The following is a 15,002-nucleotide window of genomic DNA, read 5'->3' as shown; positions in this document are numbered from 1 at the left end:
AAATTGCAAGGAAACAAGCAAGCTCAGAGAGCACCAAGAACCCCCCTCAGGAAGAAGATGGCATAGGTGACCTTCCTTACTGCTGGGAATCTCATCACCTACTGGTATATATTGTGTTTGGCTGCTACTTCAAGGCTGCTGTGAAATGACATTAACTATGCTCCTCTCAGCCAGTGCAATTTTGTCATCTCAATCTGGGCGGTAAGGGACATGAAAACTCCATTGCAACACTTGAGGGGTGGCTAATCGAGCAGAATTATTATTGTTTAACTGAACCCACAAAATTCAGTTCATAAAACAGCTGTGGGGAGAATAAAAGAACAAAAACTACTCCCCCCCCCCCCCGTCCCCAGCCCGGGGCAGTCATTTTGCTGGTGTGTCCCTATGTATTTGTTTTCCTTGGACAAATGTCATCTTGGTGGAGAGGTGCAAAAATGTATTAAAATGGTAGCAAATTTTAATACAAGGAGGGTCCTGGTGACTGGGACCCTTGAGGTTACAGATCTATAAACTCTTGTAACCTATTTTAGAATGACTAAACAGACTCTTACACAAAGCACAGAAACCACTAGTACCTCCTGTTCATGTTGCCCATCAGATAAACATACAGCTATTATAAGTAGGAGTCATTGTTTGTCTCAACCTACATTAATTTGACTAATCCCATCTTGAAAGCATCTTAAGTTGGTAGCAACAATAGCTTTTATGATCAGCCCTTGCATGTATGATCTTTGCAGATCTGTATACTTCAGCAAAGGATAGCTGAAGGAAGAGCGTAAGCACAGTTGTGGTTTCACTTAGCAACTCCTTTGCTTAATGACTGAATTGCCTGTCTCCATTGTGATCTGTAAACAAGGAGTGTCTCTCTAGCTCTCTCATTCTATTTCATTCACCATTTTTGACAAATTTTCAATAGGTCTGTTCATTTATCACAGGGAGTGCCTTCATTCCTGAAAAAAATGATCAAGTTCTCTGGCAACTGGTTACAGATGGCAGGGCCCATTTCCTCCTCTAGTCTAGTTTATAACATTTTCCAGCTGAATAGGCTCTTGCAAACATTATTCAGCCCTTTCCAATAGTTTATTTAATATTTCACCCATTTTCGGATCAACTGAATGGTCCTTCAATTAGAATTCATTAACAAATCATCATTCGTCCTGTCAATTGTCAAAAGCCCAGATCCAATGGAGAAATCTTGCTGGCTACTATCATGCTTAGCTTTAAGGAAGTGAGTGTGATCAATGGTGTGTGTTTCTATGCAGAAGTAAGGAAATGCGCGCATCCTGTTTCTAGCTTAAAGGAAAAAAGTCAATGCCCGGACAGCGAAAACGTTTTCGCCCGTCAGGCTTCCTCGCAGATAAATACGTCCCTCGCACCTTCCAATCGAGGCACCCACTTAAAAAAAAAATCCTTGAAAACTACACGGGGGAAAAACCCCCACCCAAATCTCTTCTCCGCCCTGCGCGCCAAACCTCCACCTGTCTCAAAGCATTCTGCCCGCAGCGCGCGGGACCCCCGGGCTCTTCCACCGCGCTTCTTTCCCGCCTAAGAGGCGCGCGGAGGTTTTCAGGGAAACGAGGCGAGCGCAGGGCACTTGCAGGGGATTCTCACCTCGCCGAGAGCGCGGCGATGAACCCCATTCTCTGGGTTCCCACGAGACGGGCCGCGTGTTTTTAACCACGGGCAAACTTCGGGGGCGCCATCGCACTCTCTCCACAACGCGCTGGTCTGGGGGGGGGAGGAGTCCTGCCCCGCCTCACAAACTAATCCCGCAATTCTGATCAGGGTAGGGTGAGGGGGGGCTTTTCCCGCAGAAGGGCGCGGTGAGAGGCCGCGGAACGTGCTTCTTTCCCGACCCGGCGGCTGCGCCAGCGCTTTCCAGTGGGGCGGGCCAGCCAGCCTGGCCGCTTCCCGTCTCTCTCTCTTTTTGCACCACGCCCGAGGCCAGAGGCGCATCTCTCTCTCTCTCTCTCTCTCTCTCTCTTTCCAGCTCGGGCGCGTCTCCTCCGGTAGCCAAGGAGGAGAAGTCTCCGCGGTGCTCCCGCTCCAGACATGAGCCCCCAACGCGGGGAGAAACGGGCGAGAGGTCGGCGGCGAGGCCGTCTGTTGGCGCCCCCGCGGCTTTTGCTCCTCAACTTCTTCACCTGACGCCCCGCGGAAGAGCTCCTTCCCTGAGCAAACTGGAGAGATCCCCCTTCGAGGATCAAGTTCGGACTGGATCGCTTGCGCTGCCAGGACGCGCAGCCGAGGATACGGCGCCCGCACTCCTTCGCCTCTTTTCCTCCCGCTCCGCCTGTTACTCCTCTTGTCTCGCAGTTGCCCAGCGCGCTTTTGAAGCAATAGGTAGGCACTTAAGTTATTGGTCGGCGAAGAAGGAAAATGCACTATATATTTGTGGGACGGTGGGGGGTTATTTTTCTTACTGGCTGGGTTGCTTTGGGAATGCGGGTAGTCCTCGACACACCATCACAATGGGGCAATTGTAGTGATTCACTTAACAAGAAAATGAGGCAAAATTCACTTAACAACTGCCTCACTGAGCAACAGAAATCTTGGGGTCCACTGTGGTCATAGGTTGAGGACCGCCATGTGGCTTGCAATAAAGACTTTATTTTTGAAAACTCTGTAAATGCTGCTTTTTCTTTGTAAAATGAATTCAAGGATGCTGGCACACATAGAACATTTTTTTTGTTCATGCGTATTCAAAAGTACAGGTAGTCTTTGATTTACAGCCACAATTGAGCCCAAAATTTATGTTGTTAAGTGAGACCTTTGCTAACTGAGTTTTGCCTCATTTTATGACTTTTCTTGCCACAGTTGTTAAGTCAATCATTGCAGTTGATAAGTTACTAAACCGGTTGTTAAGTGAATCTGGCTACCCCATTGACTTTGCTTGTCAGAAGGTCGCGAAAAGTGATCGCATGACCCTGGGACACGGCAACTGTCATAAATATGAACCAGTTGCCAGGCATCTGAATTTTGATCACGTGATTGTGCGGATGCACAAGTTGCACCTTTGAAAAATGGTCGTCACTTTTCAGTGCCGTTGTAACTTTGAAAGGTCACTAAATGAACTGTTGTAAATTGAAGACCACCTGTATGGTTTTTAAAAGGTTTGTGATTCTTTTGTGCACTGATCTGTTTCTGCTCTGGAGTTGATCAGTTCAGTAAAATCTGGCCATGTACAGTTGAACATGAACTCATTATTTCTTGTCCCAACATGATTTTTGGATTTCTCTCTTAGTGTTTCATTGATTGCTCTAATACTCTCTCCACTTTTTCTCTCTCTTCTTTCACTGAATTTCTGGCCCAGTAATTTCTGTGCAAACTAATGAAGTATGTAATTGAAATCCAGATCCCCCAGGCTAATAGCAGAAAACATTAGAAAGAATCAAGACGGGAGCAAGTCTGCAATGGGAAAATAAACTGATCATAAAAAGTTAAAATAACTTTAAAGGATTGTCATAAATACAGAGAGTAATGTGTTATTGTCAGTTCTGAAAGTATGTTAAAGGGCCTAGCTCAGCTTTGTGTCCTGAAGTGGAATTCCATTGTGCATGCACATATTTAACAATTTTGCAGTGACACAGAACCTTTGGTTAAATACACTGGCAAGGTCCAGTCTGCTAGAGGCAGTGGTGGGTTCCCAATTTTTTTACTACTATTTCGGGTGTGTGTGCAATACTTCTGCGCATGCCCAGAAGCTTCTGTACATGCTCAGAAGCTTCTGTGCATGCACAGAAATGTCTGGGCGGATGGGCAGAGCCTCCTGCCGCTGCTATTACTGGTTTGCTCAATCCGGGCTGAACTGGGAGCAACCCACCTCTGGCTAGAGGCAGGGATTGTTCATAGACAGCGGGACTTCTCATGGGATAAAGAAACCACTTTTTTGCAGGTGTATTTCCATTCTAAAACAATGGCATTTCATGCAGCGTAAGAGCATTTTGAATTGCTTATGATGCCAAAGCAGCTTGGCATCATAAACACAATCTATATCTAATCCAGAATACATAATCTGTATCTAGTCCAGGATATGCAATCTGTATCTAGTCCAGGCTAGCCCAACCTACATATTCAGGTGTACTGTTGCTGAGATCCTGAATTCATTTAGTTAGCTTTTGCACAACTTAATTATGTATAGAGAAGCACCAGTTCCAAATGTCTGGTTCCCTTTGCAGTTCTTAGTTTCTTATTTGCATAAAAGTCTCAATGATAGCTACATGGTGGAGGCTGATGCTCAGCCACTAAGACCACAGTGATACTGGACAAAGATGATGTTCATTAGATTGAAAATACAATTTCAAGGGAAGGTGATACCTTGGAAAGTCTACGAATTAGGACTGCAAGTCCTCCAAGAGCTAATAGCATCGTATTTTGATTTTTATTTCCATGGCTTTTGATTTCAGAGAAATGTATAAGAACTGAAGTTTGTTTTGGGCTGGAATAGGACATGAAGAATAAAAGGAGTTGGGAGATCACCAAATCAGGATGAAACAGAGGCTGAACATTTTCCCAAACCTACTTCTAGTTGTGCTCTGTGACTATGGTGAGTATGTGGAAACATTAGATGGAAATTACATCACTATTGTCATTTTTAAATGTCATATCGAGATGGATGGACTGGAAAATCCCATCATTTCTTGATGTCTATTAAAAAGCACTAAGTTGGAAGAACTACAGTAGGTGACTTGAGGAAACTTGAGTTATTCTCCTTTCCTATAACTCTGCACATCTGGAGGAAGACTGGGGCAAGCAGACTAGCCTATTGTCCTCTCTGTTTTCTCTGCCCTCCATATATGAAGGGTGAACTTTCTGTAAAAAAAGACCCTCCTTCAATGGTGGTTTTGGATGTTGGGGAAGCAGGCAATGTCATGGATCCAAAAATCACATTTCTTAATGAATTTTAGATTTAACAGCAACAACATCGGCCACAATTGAATTGAACCAAGCAGAAGATAGGGTCTCTCCCCTTGGTGTATACAGTACAAAACAGTTTTAAGTGTTTTCTTTGGCAAATATCAAGGGAACTATTTAAAATTTTAGCTAGTAGCTTTAATTTTAGCTAGTTAATGGTTTCAAATGTGTAACTTTCTAGAAAAACAGATGTTCTTTTAAAAAAATTGAAATCCAGTATGGGACAGGGAATCAAAAGTAGTGAAGATAGGTTTGGCCAATGTAGTTGCTCTCTGTTACATTGTATGATGTAGCCGCTTTAAAATTATTTGTTTGCAAGAATGATAAAGGAGAGAAGATTTAGGAGGGAGGAGTGGAGACAGTGGGGGTTTCTTGCTTGTGGTTAAGAGATGTACTTACTTTTATTAAAAACAGCTAAGAATGAGAGAATTAATGGACCTAGCACATTCTAAATGCAAGTTCATTACTGCATCTGAATTGTTGTATAACTCAGCAATTGCACATATGCACATAGTTTGGACAGAATTACTATTTTGAAAAACAGAATTGGGCTTTTTGAATCTTTCACCTGTTCTGCATAAGAACATTGGTATTAAATTACATTAAATTGAGATTAAAACAAAATAACAGAATGATAGAGTAGGGAGGGACCTTCGAGGTCTTCTAGTCCAACCCAGTTAAATTAAATTGGGATTGTAAATTAAACAGATAATAGGTTGTGAGCCACGTGTTATGTAGATTAAGTTAGCTAGCAGCAACCTTTAGAGAGATAATTCTAGCATTCCTTCCTATAGTTTTCAGGGATGTTGAGAATTATTATGCCTTAGGTGGAATGCTATATTATACTTGGTTACATTTCCTAAAAAGCATGTAAGCTCTTCATGCTCTTCTCATTAATTACACTATCAAATTCCTTTTTTTCTCCAGTTCTCGGAGCAATCAAACTTCTCTTGGACCAACAGACTCATATAGCTTTAAGCAATGTTACAGTATCTGTTAGTTTTCAGAATTATTATGATGCTAACGACACACTGAAAAACACTTCTGTTCTACTCATGGAGGCTAGTAGAAACCAAATTGTTGCCAAAAAACAGCTTCCGGAAGACCTGCGTCAAGGTGTGGTTGGTTTTGAGTGTTCCTATTTTAAGAATGCTGGGAATTACTGGTTGAAGCTGGCTTCTGAAAACATCGGAGGGCTTAATTCCCAACAGAATGGAGAAAGTCTTCTACTCAACGTGGAATGGCCTATATTTGACTTTGATTTGAGGAGGACGTCAGGTGGTCATGGAAATTCCCTTCAGCTCGGGCTGTTTACTAACGCATATTTATGTCCCATCAATAAAACAGTGATTTCTCTGGATGTAATTCTAACCAGCAACCTATACGAACTAGGGACATTGATCTCAAATGAGACACTGGGCCTGAGAACAAGGAAAAGCCTTTCTCTCTTTGAATCGCAGTGGGTGAAATTGGACTGCCATGGGATTAGCTCAGAAGCATACATCACTACATTATTGAAATCAGCAGAGAAGGGCTCAATCATTGCTTCATTGGGACCTATAGATCTTGTGCGCAAATTTGGATACAAGCTAACCATATCAGAAGAAGTGCGATGTGAGTCATCGGTTGTGGCTTCTGTTATTTCTCCTCCATGCACATCTTCTGCTGGACGCATTGCTGTGTTTAAGTATAACCCTTTGGGTGAAATGGGGTCAAAGGTATATGAAAGCACCCTGAATCCAGAGGACCATCAGATAGAACTCAGTTGCACATTGTTTGACAGTGGCACAAATAAATACTGTTTTGAATTTAGCTCTCCCAACCAAGTGAATTCCACACCATGGGCAAAAGAATGTGTACTAATCCAAAGGAATGTTGGTTTGTATTACTTTTCCAAAATGTCTCATTTGAAACTGAAGGATTTCAGGGTCTTCTTGGATACATATTCCTTCTGGAAACTAAAGTATAATACAAAAGCATAATCCATCAACTTTTGCAAGTGCTGAGCTGCATATACAGGCTAAGATTCCTGCTAAATATGGTAACATTTTTGCCTTGATAGTGTGCTAGATGGATGAAAGTACAAGGGGAAAAGATGGTATTGTATGTTCTCATACCTATTAAAGGAATAAATAGCTTACTAATTTTTAAAACATCTAGATAAACTGTATATTCTATATACAAGCTCTCCTATGTATGCAGTTCTGTAGATGGTGCTGGATTACGCCATTGAAATCTTGCCTTTAAAAAGGAAGAAATTTACTTGTACATTTTTTCCCTGTGGCTTCTAAAGTAGAGGCACCAGATGTGAGCTGCAAAAATCCACAAAACCACAAGATAGCTGTGAAGAAAAATACAGATAGTCCTCAACTTATGGTCACAATTCAGCCCAAAATTTCCATTGCTAAGTGAAACATTTGTTAAGTGAGTTTAGCCCTGTGAAAAATGTCGTAAGTCACTTTTTCAGTGCTGTTATAACTTCGAATGGTCACCAAATGAACTGTTGTAAATCGAGGACTACCTGTATATTTTCTTCTTGTCATCTAATAATTGTCCAGATCGTTACAACCCAGATCTCATCACCATCTAATTTGCGTCCTTTGCCTCATTTCAACTTATACATCTTCTCTTATTTTATCTAAATGTTTTTTTAAAATATTCCCCATTCTAGGAGATACATATTGTATGATGATGAGGCAAATCAAGTAAATTTAAATAATGCAGAAATCTGAATGTGTGAGCATTGGCTTCAGATCCAGATTAGTGTTCCAGGTTGCCTTGGGCAAGGCATGGCAAACCACTTTGATTTTCTACCAGACTTTATGGTGCAAACCTCAGCAAGAAAAAGAAAGGAGTATCCAGTCACTTACAGAAACATGCCAAGTTGTTCTGGTGAGATACAAGTGGTTTGCTCAACCAACTGGGAAAATACCTCTCTTTTGTGCAATTAATTATAGCAAATATCCAAAGAAATGTCATGACCGTGACTACTTTGTGACATGCAACACAGGTCGGGTTTTTTGCAATGTAGCCTTACACAGTCTTAGAAAGAAATGAACCAACAGCCATTTTGAATCTCTTCACATAGAAATAGATTAACCTTAAACAAGATTATTGTGATCATAGATCATACATGGTGTCTTGCAAAATGTGTTGGGATTACAACTGCCAAGATTCACAGACCAACATATCTGTAAAGTGCCAGATTATGACAGTGCGATATGAGGATATTATGGCATTCTGTGATAGGGTTCTGCAACCAAACTCCTACACAGTACCATATGTTCCAGGTTCCATTGCCCACCAATACAACTTGTGTGTTGGGGCTAATTTGGACAGATTCTTCAAGCTATACATGAATGAGTTCAAACTAGAAGATTGTGGGCTGTTGCTTGGCATTATTAGAAATTCCTTTTCAGGGAGGGAGGGCGCAAGGCAGTTTCACCATGGCAATAATTCTGGCAGTTGAATAGGTAGCTGCTGGACCTTCTACTTTGTGAGAGAAGCCTTCTGGGGTAAGCCATTGAAAATCATAATGGTGTCATTTCTGAGGTAAATTGTCTTATTTATTAAATGTTCTACGATTATGAAGTAGTTCTAGTCTCTAATTGCCCGGGTTTTTAAAAAAAATTACTGGTAGTTCTGTTCCTTTTCTTCTCAGCAGCCCAACATACAAAAATTTAACATTACTTCTCTGCCAGGAAATGAATCACCTATTTCTCTGTTTGAAATTGTTAATAAAGGCTTAGAACTAGGACTGCCAGTATAAACCCTCTGGTAATTCCAGTAGACCTGCATGTTCTCTCTGACTCAGTCATCACTGATCCAAGCTCTGCTCTTATCTGTTGTGTAGGGAAATGAGGATTAAGTATAGTGGACAAAGGGGGGGAATTATGTCATAAACAAGAGAACTCTCACAAAGCAGCGTGATCAATATATCGGTATAGCTGCCTTTATTTTGAGGTGGCCTAATTATAAAAACTTTCTCAACCAACTATTTCAAATCACTTGCAAGAATGAATTCTCCCATCCCAGTAGCTCATTGATCAGGAAGGAAAGAAGGAGGAAGGAAGTGGTTCAAAGGAAGACATTCATGACCCAAGAGAAATGAAAGGGACCTTTGACAGCATTCTTGAGTTTTGATATAGAGGAATTTGCTAATCTAGGTTCTTCTATTATGGTAATCAGTGTGACTAACCTGAGATCTTTTAATCTGGAGAACTTTGATGCAATTGACAAACTGAGGTTTCTGAAAGTTGGCTGAAGCATTTAACTTATTCCTAGCAGTCCCAGAAGATAGGGTTCATTGTTGCTTTTCATTTCTTGGATTGTTTCTATGGAATTTTTTTTAGGGGAAGGGTGAGAAACCTGTATCCCAGTAGTATGTAGATAATACATGTGACCACAGTAAGTGGGAGTAATAGAGGTTGGAATCTAACTCTGTGGATGACTATAAAGTTTTGAACACTTCTTTGAAGTGTCATTCCTGCAGTTTTGAAGTTTAGTGGATGAAATTTTGAGCTCAGCCTTATCTTCTCCCATCTTGGATTCTTATCTATTTTGACATAATCTGCTTTATTTAAATGAAATTGGATCTGAATCTAGGCAGATCTGTTCTTTTTACCAAGTATTCAAGGTTTTTTCCCCCCTTGTTTATAGAGGAGTTATTTGGCGATATAGGGCAGAATTAGCATATTACAGGTATTTGCTTAATGGTAATTGTTATAATCAAGAAGTATTATGTTTGAACAGATTTTGAGCAGCACAATTGTTCATATCATGTTTGTCTACATTAAGTGTTTCTAATGTCAAGTTTTAAAATTTATATAACATCAAATTATTTATTGGGCTCACTGCCCAGGATTGCCTATTTTGGATGGCCAACAAGTCTAGTCTCTCTTGCCACTTCTTATAGGTACCTTCTTTAACTGGAGGTGCTGAGGGACTGAATCTAGAAGCATTGCATAGAAAAAGGTTTGCTCCATCACCACATGTGACTCCTCCATCATTGTCACTCAGTGATAATCACTTAATGCTTCAGTAATATGACATATCACCTATTAGGAATTGGGTGTCAGAGCAAAGAAAGAAATTGCAGTGTTGGATCACCACAAAATGCAGACTTTTTCCCAGGTCAGTTATTCTACATGTTGGTTTCACCTATGCAGAATGTTGAAAGCCATCCAGAAACAAGATGGCATGAAAATGACCAAATTCTTGCTTGTAGAATTAGACCATATTATGCTGTGGCTAAAAGTGTTTTTGGATCTCTGTTTTTAGATTTATGTAAAATGTATCTACTAATACCCAGTTAGTAACACTTTTAATCTTTCAAGCATAAGCGGTGAGGGCAGGAATGCTCCTTAAGGAACAAAAGTTAGTGTACAGATGAGATAGAAGTAAGGATGGTTTGCAAGGATAAAAAGGGATGGAGTGGCTTGCGGAAGAAAGTAGAAGCTCAATTTATATATTTTTATCTTACTCTTCCCATTGGTTTGACTTATTATTATTTTCTTGCTGCATTTTGCGTAAAGTTTTTTACCCTAAGAGTGGGTATCTATACATATGTATATAAGGCTACTAATCAGCCTTGGGTTATTTTCTGGTCAGTGGAAAAGCAAGTTCACCACAAAAACGCACTTTCTTGAAGGGTCATCAGCTTTAACTGTGTTACCTTGCTGTACTGCATTTATATATCCCAGGTCTTCTGCTACCATTTGCAGTCTGGTGAATTTCCCAGATTTTTTGTATATCCCATAACAACTGAAGTTACTAATGGTCTATGGGTAGCCCTCGACTTACAACAGCTGATTTAATGACTGTTCAAAGTTACAACAGCACCGAAAAAGGAGACCGATGACCGTTTTTCACACTTACAACTGTTGTTGTATCCCCATGGTCACATGATAAAAATTTGGATGCTTGGCAACCGATTCATATTTATGACAGTTGCAATAGCCCAGGGTCACATGATCTTTTGCAACCTTCTGACAAACTAAGTCAATGGGGAAGCCAGATTCACTTAACAACTGTTACTAACTTAACAACTAATCACTAACAACTAGTGATTCCTTAACAATTGAGGAAAGAAAGGTCATAAAAATGGGGCAAAACCCACTTATGTCTCGCTTAGCAACATAAATTTTGGACTCAACTGAGATCATATTTTTTGGGAAGGGATAATTTCAGTTTCCACAAGGAATTTGAATCCATCTGCTCTTTAGAAGTAATAAATTAATCTATCTTGCTTTTTGTGCAGGATGGTTGATAGCTTTCAGAGAACAGTTCCCTACAGTAACATAATTTATGTTCTCCTAGGAGGATCCTGGAGCACTTGGCAAGCCTGGAGTTCGTGTAGTGCTACTTGTGGAGGTGGCATTCGTGAGCGTTTTCGGGAATGTCTCATGCCCTTCCCAGTCCACATGATGCAAGGTTGCCCAGGAAGGCAACAAGAAACTTCTCCGTGTTCTTTGGAGGAATGTCCCAGTATGTAAGCTTGATGTTTCAAAAACACTATAGTCCATATAACTTTGCATTATTTTTGTGTGTGTTCAAGAGATCGCTCTGCTCAATATATTGTTTGGGACAACAGTCAGCATGGAAGTCTAAGGCAGGCAGCTTTGAAGGAAGGAAACCCAAGTGTAGAGCTGTGTCTGACTGGCACACTTGAATATACTCATGTAATCAACATTTCCCAGGGTACTGCCATTTAAGGCCACCTAGAGCCCAGTGGAAATGTGGTATAATATTTATCCTTGCACTGGAAATGTTACAAGTTGCAAGCCCATACATCTAAAGCTGGGGTGTCAAACTTGTGGTATCATGTTGCCATCACATGATGTATTGCGATGTATTTTCCTTCGCAGAGCTGGGGTGGGTATGGCCGGCATGTGATGCATCCGGCCCATGGGCCGCCAGTTTGACACCCCTGATCTAGAGAGCATCAGGTTGGGAAAGGCTGCCATATATTGTTTACATATTGAGATATATATCCTTACAACAGGTTGACGCATTGATGTCATAAAATTATTCTTGACTGACAGCTATGCAAATGCATGGTCTTTAACAGTTTTTAACCTTACCTGCAGGATTACAAAGAAACCCAGGATAAGCCCTATTTGGAATTGCTGCCCACAGCACGCCAAGCTAAAAGATTTAGGTTGATACAGAGCTTGCTCTGTCCCAAAACAAGGTTGACTGCAAGACAAGTCCTACTTTAAAGAGAATATTTCTGTGTTTGGTGTTGACCACTTCCTGGTCAACAGAGCATTGTGTGGGCACAAATACCTGATTAAGTTGAGATGGCAAGCTTATTTCTTCTGCTCAGTCTTAATTTACATATCTCAACAATGTTTCACAAAATCATGAACACGAAGAGCAGCTCCAAAATGTCCCAGTAAAGTAGATTTTTTTACAATAAATGCCTTGTTTCTTGAATAGCTAGATTAGCCATTCCGAATGAGGCTGTCACTTCTGCACAAACAGTGCACATTTGTATTATGTTTCAAGTGTGCAATAAATTTTAGTTATGAAAGAAAGAAAATTGGCTCCAAACTTATTTTGGGCCAGCTCCAACATCACATCTAAGTAAAAAGCAATAACTACAAAGCTATATATCGCCAATCATCGGAAATCAGTCTGTTAAAAAATTGCATTTCAACTAGTGAAGTACTGGAATACAGTGATATCAGGAAGCCAATGCTGAAGTAGTTTACAAAGTGCTTTAAGCCATACAGTGAGAAACAGTAAGCATTTTAATTTGTTGGGTTGATTGGCACTTATAAACTGTTTGTTATCTGATGTCTTTGCTCTGTGTTTCAGTCACTACAACTGGCCTCTTTACACCAATGTCTCCTGAAATGGAAGGAGAAAGAGCTGCCAATAATCTAATAACTGTCACTGGGATATCATTATGCTTATCAATTATCTTTGCAACCATCCTTATCACCTTATGGCGAAAGCTTTGCAGAACCCCAAAGTGCAGCAGTCCAGTTAACTGTGACTCCCCTCAATCATCTGGCTTCCGAAAGAATTCTGATGAAGACGATATTTGCCCAGACAGAGGTCAACAAGAAAGCTTTTCTGAGGGAGAAACTTCTTGTTTTTCCCCAGGAGAAGCTTCTGACATAACCTTGAATTTCAGGAGAAGTCTTCATTCGGTCCCTGAAGATGGAGGAGGATTAGTTCACGAGAATTTGCAGTCCAGCGCTCAAAAAATCATCCCTCCCATTTACAGCTATCGCCTTGCCCAGAAGCAGTTGAAAGAAATGAAGAAAAAGGGACTTACAGAAACAACCAAACTTTATCATGTGGCTCAGAACTCTCTCCTGGACACAGTGAAAACAGAAAACCAGGAAGTAGCTGCGGCAAGTAAGTTTAGAATCAAATCTCCATTTCCAGAACAGCCACCCGATTACCTAAAGTTGTCAGGGGACAGGCCCTGTTCTAGAATGGATAGTGCATTTTTGCAGACCGATTCCGTGTGGAGCCCCCATCATTCCTCAATGAGGAGAAGCCATCCCAGATATTTCGATAACAAAGGAGAGGCAACCGAAAGAGGATACCAAAAAAGTTCGCAGTTCAGAAGAACAGCAAGTTTTCATGAAACTCGAAAAACAAAGCCATTTCGGAAAAGAAGCATGTCCACCCTTACGCCAAGTCAGCCTTCGTTCAACCACTGCAGAGCCAAAGTGTGGGATCATGTTATGGAAAAACAACATTGCGTTACATCTAAAAATATAGCACAGAACACTACGGAACTTGAACTGTATCACAGCATTCCGTTGACCGCAGAGTCATTGAGACATATTGCTTACAAACAGAAGCTTCCAGAGAAGAAACCCGATCTGGTTCACAATCGTCCACTGGGACCTTTTGTATCTTGCATTGATAACTCAGAGTATAAGAGAACAAGAAGTGGACGTTTTTTAAACCCTGCTAGTACTTGGAGGAAAGAATCTACTTTCCTAACTCTCAAGGATGATCACCAGAAAGCAGAGACCCTGAGTCCCTCACAGTATAGAAAGAGCAAATGCCAAAGCTTTCCATTTGATACTGGATGCCACTTCTATGACAACACTTCCTTTGCTCTGATTGACTCGGAACAACAAATGTATGACCTGCCTGGATATTTTGAGTTAAATGAAGGTGAAATAAGTACTTTGACTGCTGAAAATTTGGTGATCTGAATTTCTTGTGGGGGAAAAAGGGAAGCTGCAACATTAGCAACTGCAAGAGCTCTTAAACTTTCAAAGTGTACTTTAACAGAAAACTCCTTAAGACAGGAAGGAGACCTCATTATCATTCCATTGAAGCAGGCCAAAACTGGGAAAAGTAAATGATACCCTAACACAAAAATAATGACTAAATATGTACTTGTGCAGAGTCTCTCTCTAAACTGTCTCAGAAATAGACCCTTTAAGGCCAAAGTTAGCCTGTATGCTTACATACAGTTTTGAACAATGGTATTGGAGCATATAATACATTTTAAATTAGTTACTCTTACTATCCTCAGAATTCCTCGTCAATGGCTGCTAAGTGACTGTGAAAATGTCTATGACATTCTACACCGTGGCATTTGGTGGCCTATAAAATCAGACTTGGAGGTCTGCATGTGGTATTAGTTAAGAAGTTAGTGTGGTTAGAGGCACAGCTGGAATATAGCCGGTCTATTCATTTCTATTGGACAAGCACTGGATGCTTCTTTAACCACTGTTTGCATCACAGCAACTCCAATTACAAACTTGCCAAGCCTGTTAGATATATTCAGTCGAAAGCAATATTCTGCTTCAGAAGAATCCACCTTAAAAAAGATTATTCCCCCCTCAAGGAAACATATCTTTTGCAAACTTCAATAAATTTCAATTGAAGAAACTGTTTAAAATTAAGCAGTTTGGGCTTGGTTCTCTCACTGGCATATAGTTATAGAAAGTTTTTGTTTCAGAAAATGTAAGTGAAAAAATGTAATGTGAAACAAGAAATGTTATTAGTGTTTTGTAATGGACAAATTCTAGACATTGATAAACAATGAACTAATGTTTATTTTTATGCTGTTTAAAAGATAATGATATAATTGTGATTACGTCTTT

At 40.5% G+C, this 15,002-nt stretch overlaps 1 protein-coding gene across 2 annotated transcripts; it reads left to right on the top strand.

Annotated features, from left to right (window-relative positions):
- Nucleotides 1-1,907: 1,907 nt before the first annotated feature.
- THSD1 (thrombospondin type 1 domain containing 1) lies at nucleotides 1,908-14,953 on the top strand. 2 transcript variants are annotated; one of them, XM_081940595.1, is made up of 5 exons: nucleotides 1,908-2,343; nucleotides 4,448-4,546; nucleotides 5,842-6,792; nucleotides 11,233-11,400; nucleotides 12,736-14,953. In XM_081940595.1, exons 2-5 carry the CDS (start codon nucleotides 4,489-4,491, stop codon nucleotides 14,100-14,102), a joined length of 2,544 nt encoding a protein of 847 aa, XP_081796721.1. In that variant the 5' UTR covers nucleotides 1,908-2,343; nucleotides 4,448-4,488; the 3' UTR covers nucleotides 14,103-14,953. The 2 variants fall into 2 exon arrangements, with proteins under 2 accessions (XP_081796721.1, XP_081796720.1); XM_081940594.1 differs by having other exon boundaries at nucleotides 4,407-4,546.
- Nucleotides 14,954-15,002: the final 49 nt, after the last annotated feature.

Source organism: Natrix helvetica (genome assembly GCF_964273705.1).
Source record: "Natrix helvetica genome assembly, chromosome: 2".
Lineage (NCBI taxonomy): Eukaryota > Metazoa > Chordata > Lepidosauria > Squamata > Natricidae > Natrix > Natrix helvetica.
The sequence above is the reverse complement of the archived record's forward strand: the minus strand, read 5'-3'. Positions and strand labels throughout refer to the sequence as shown.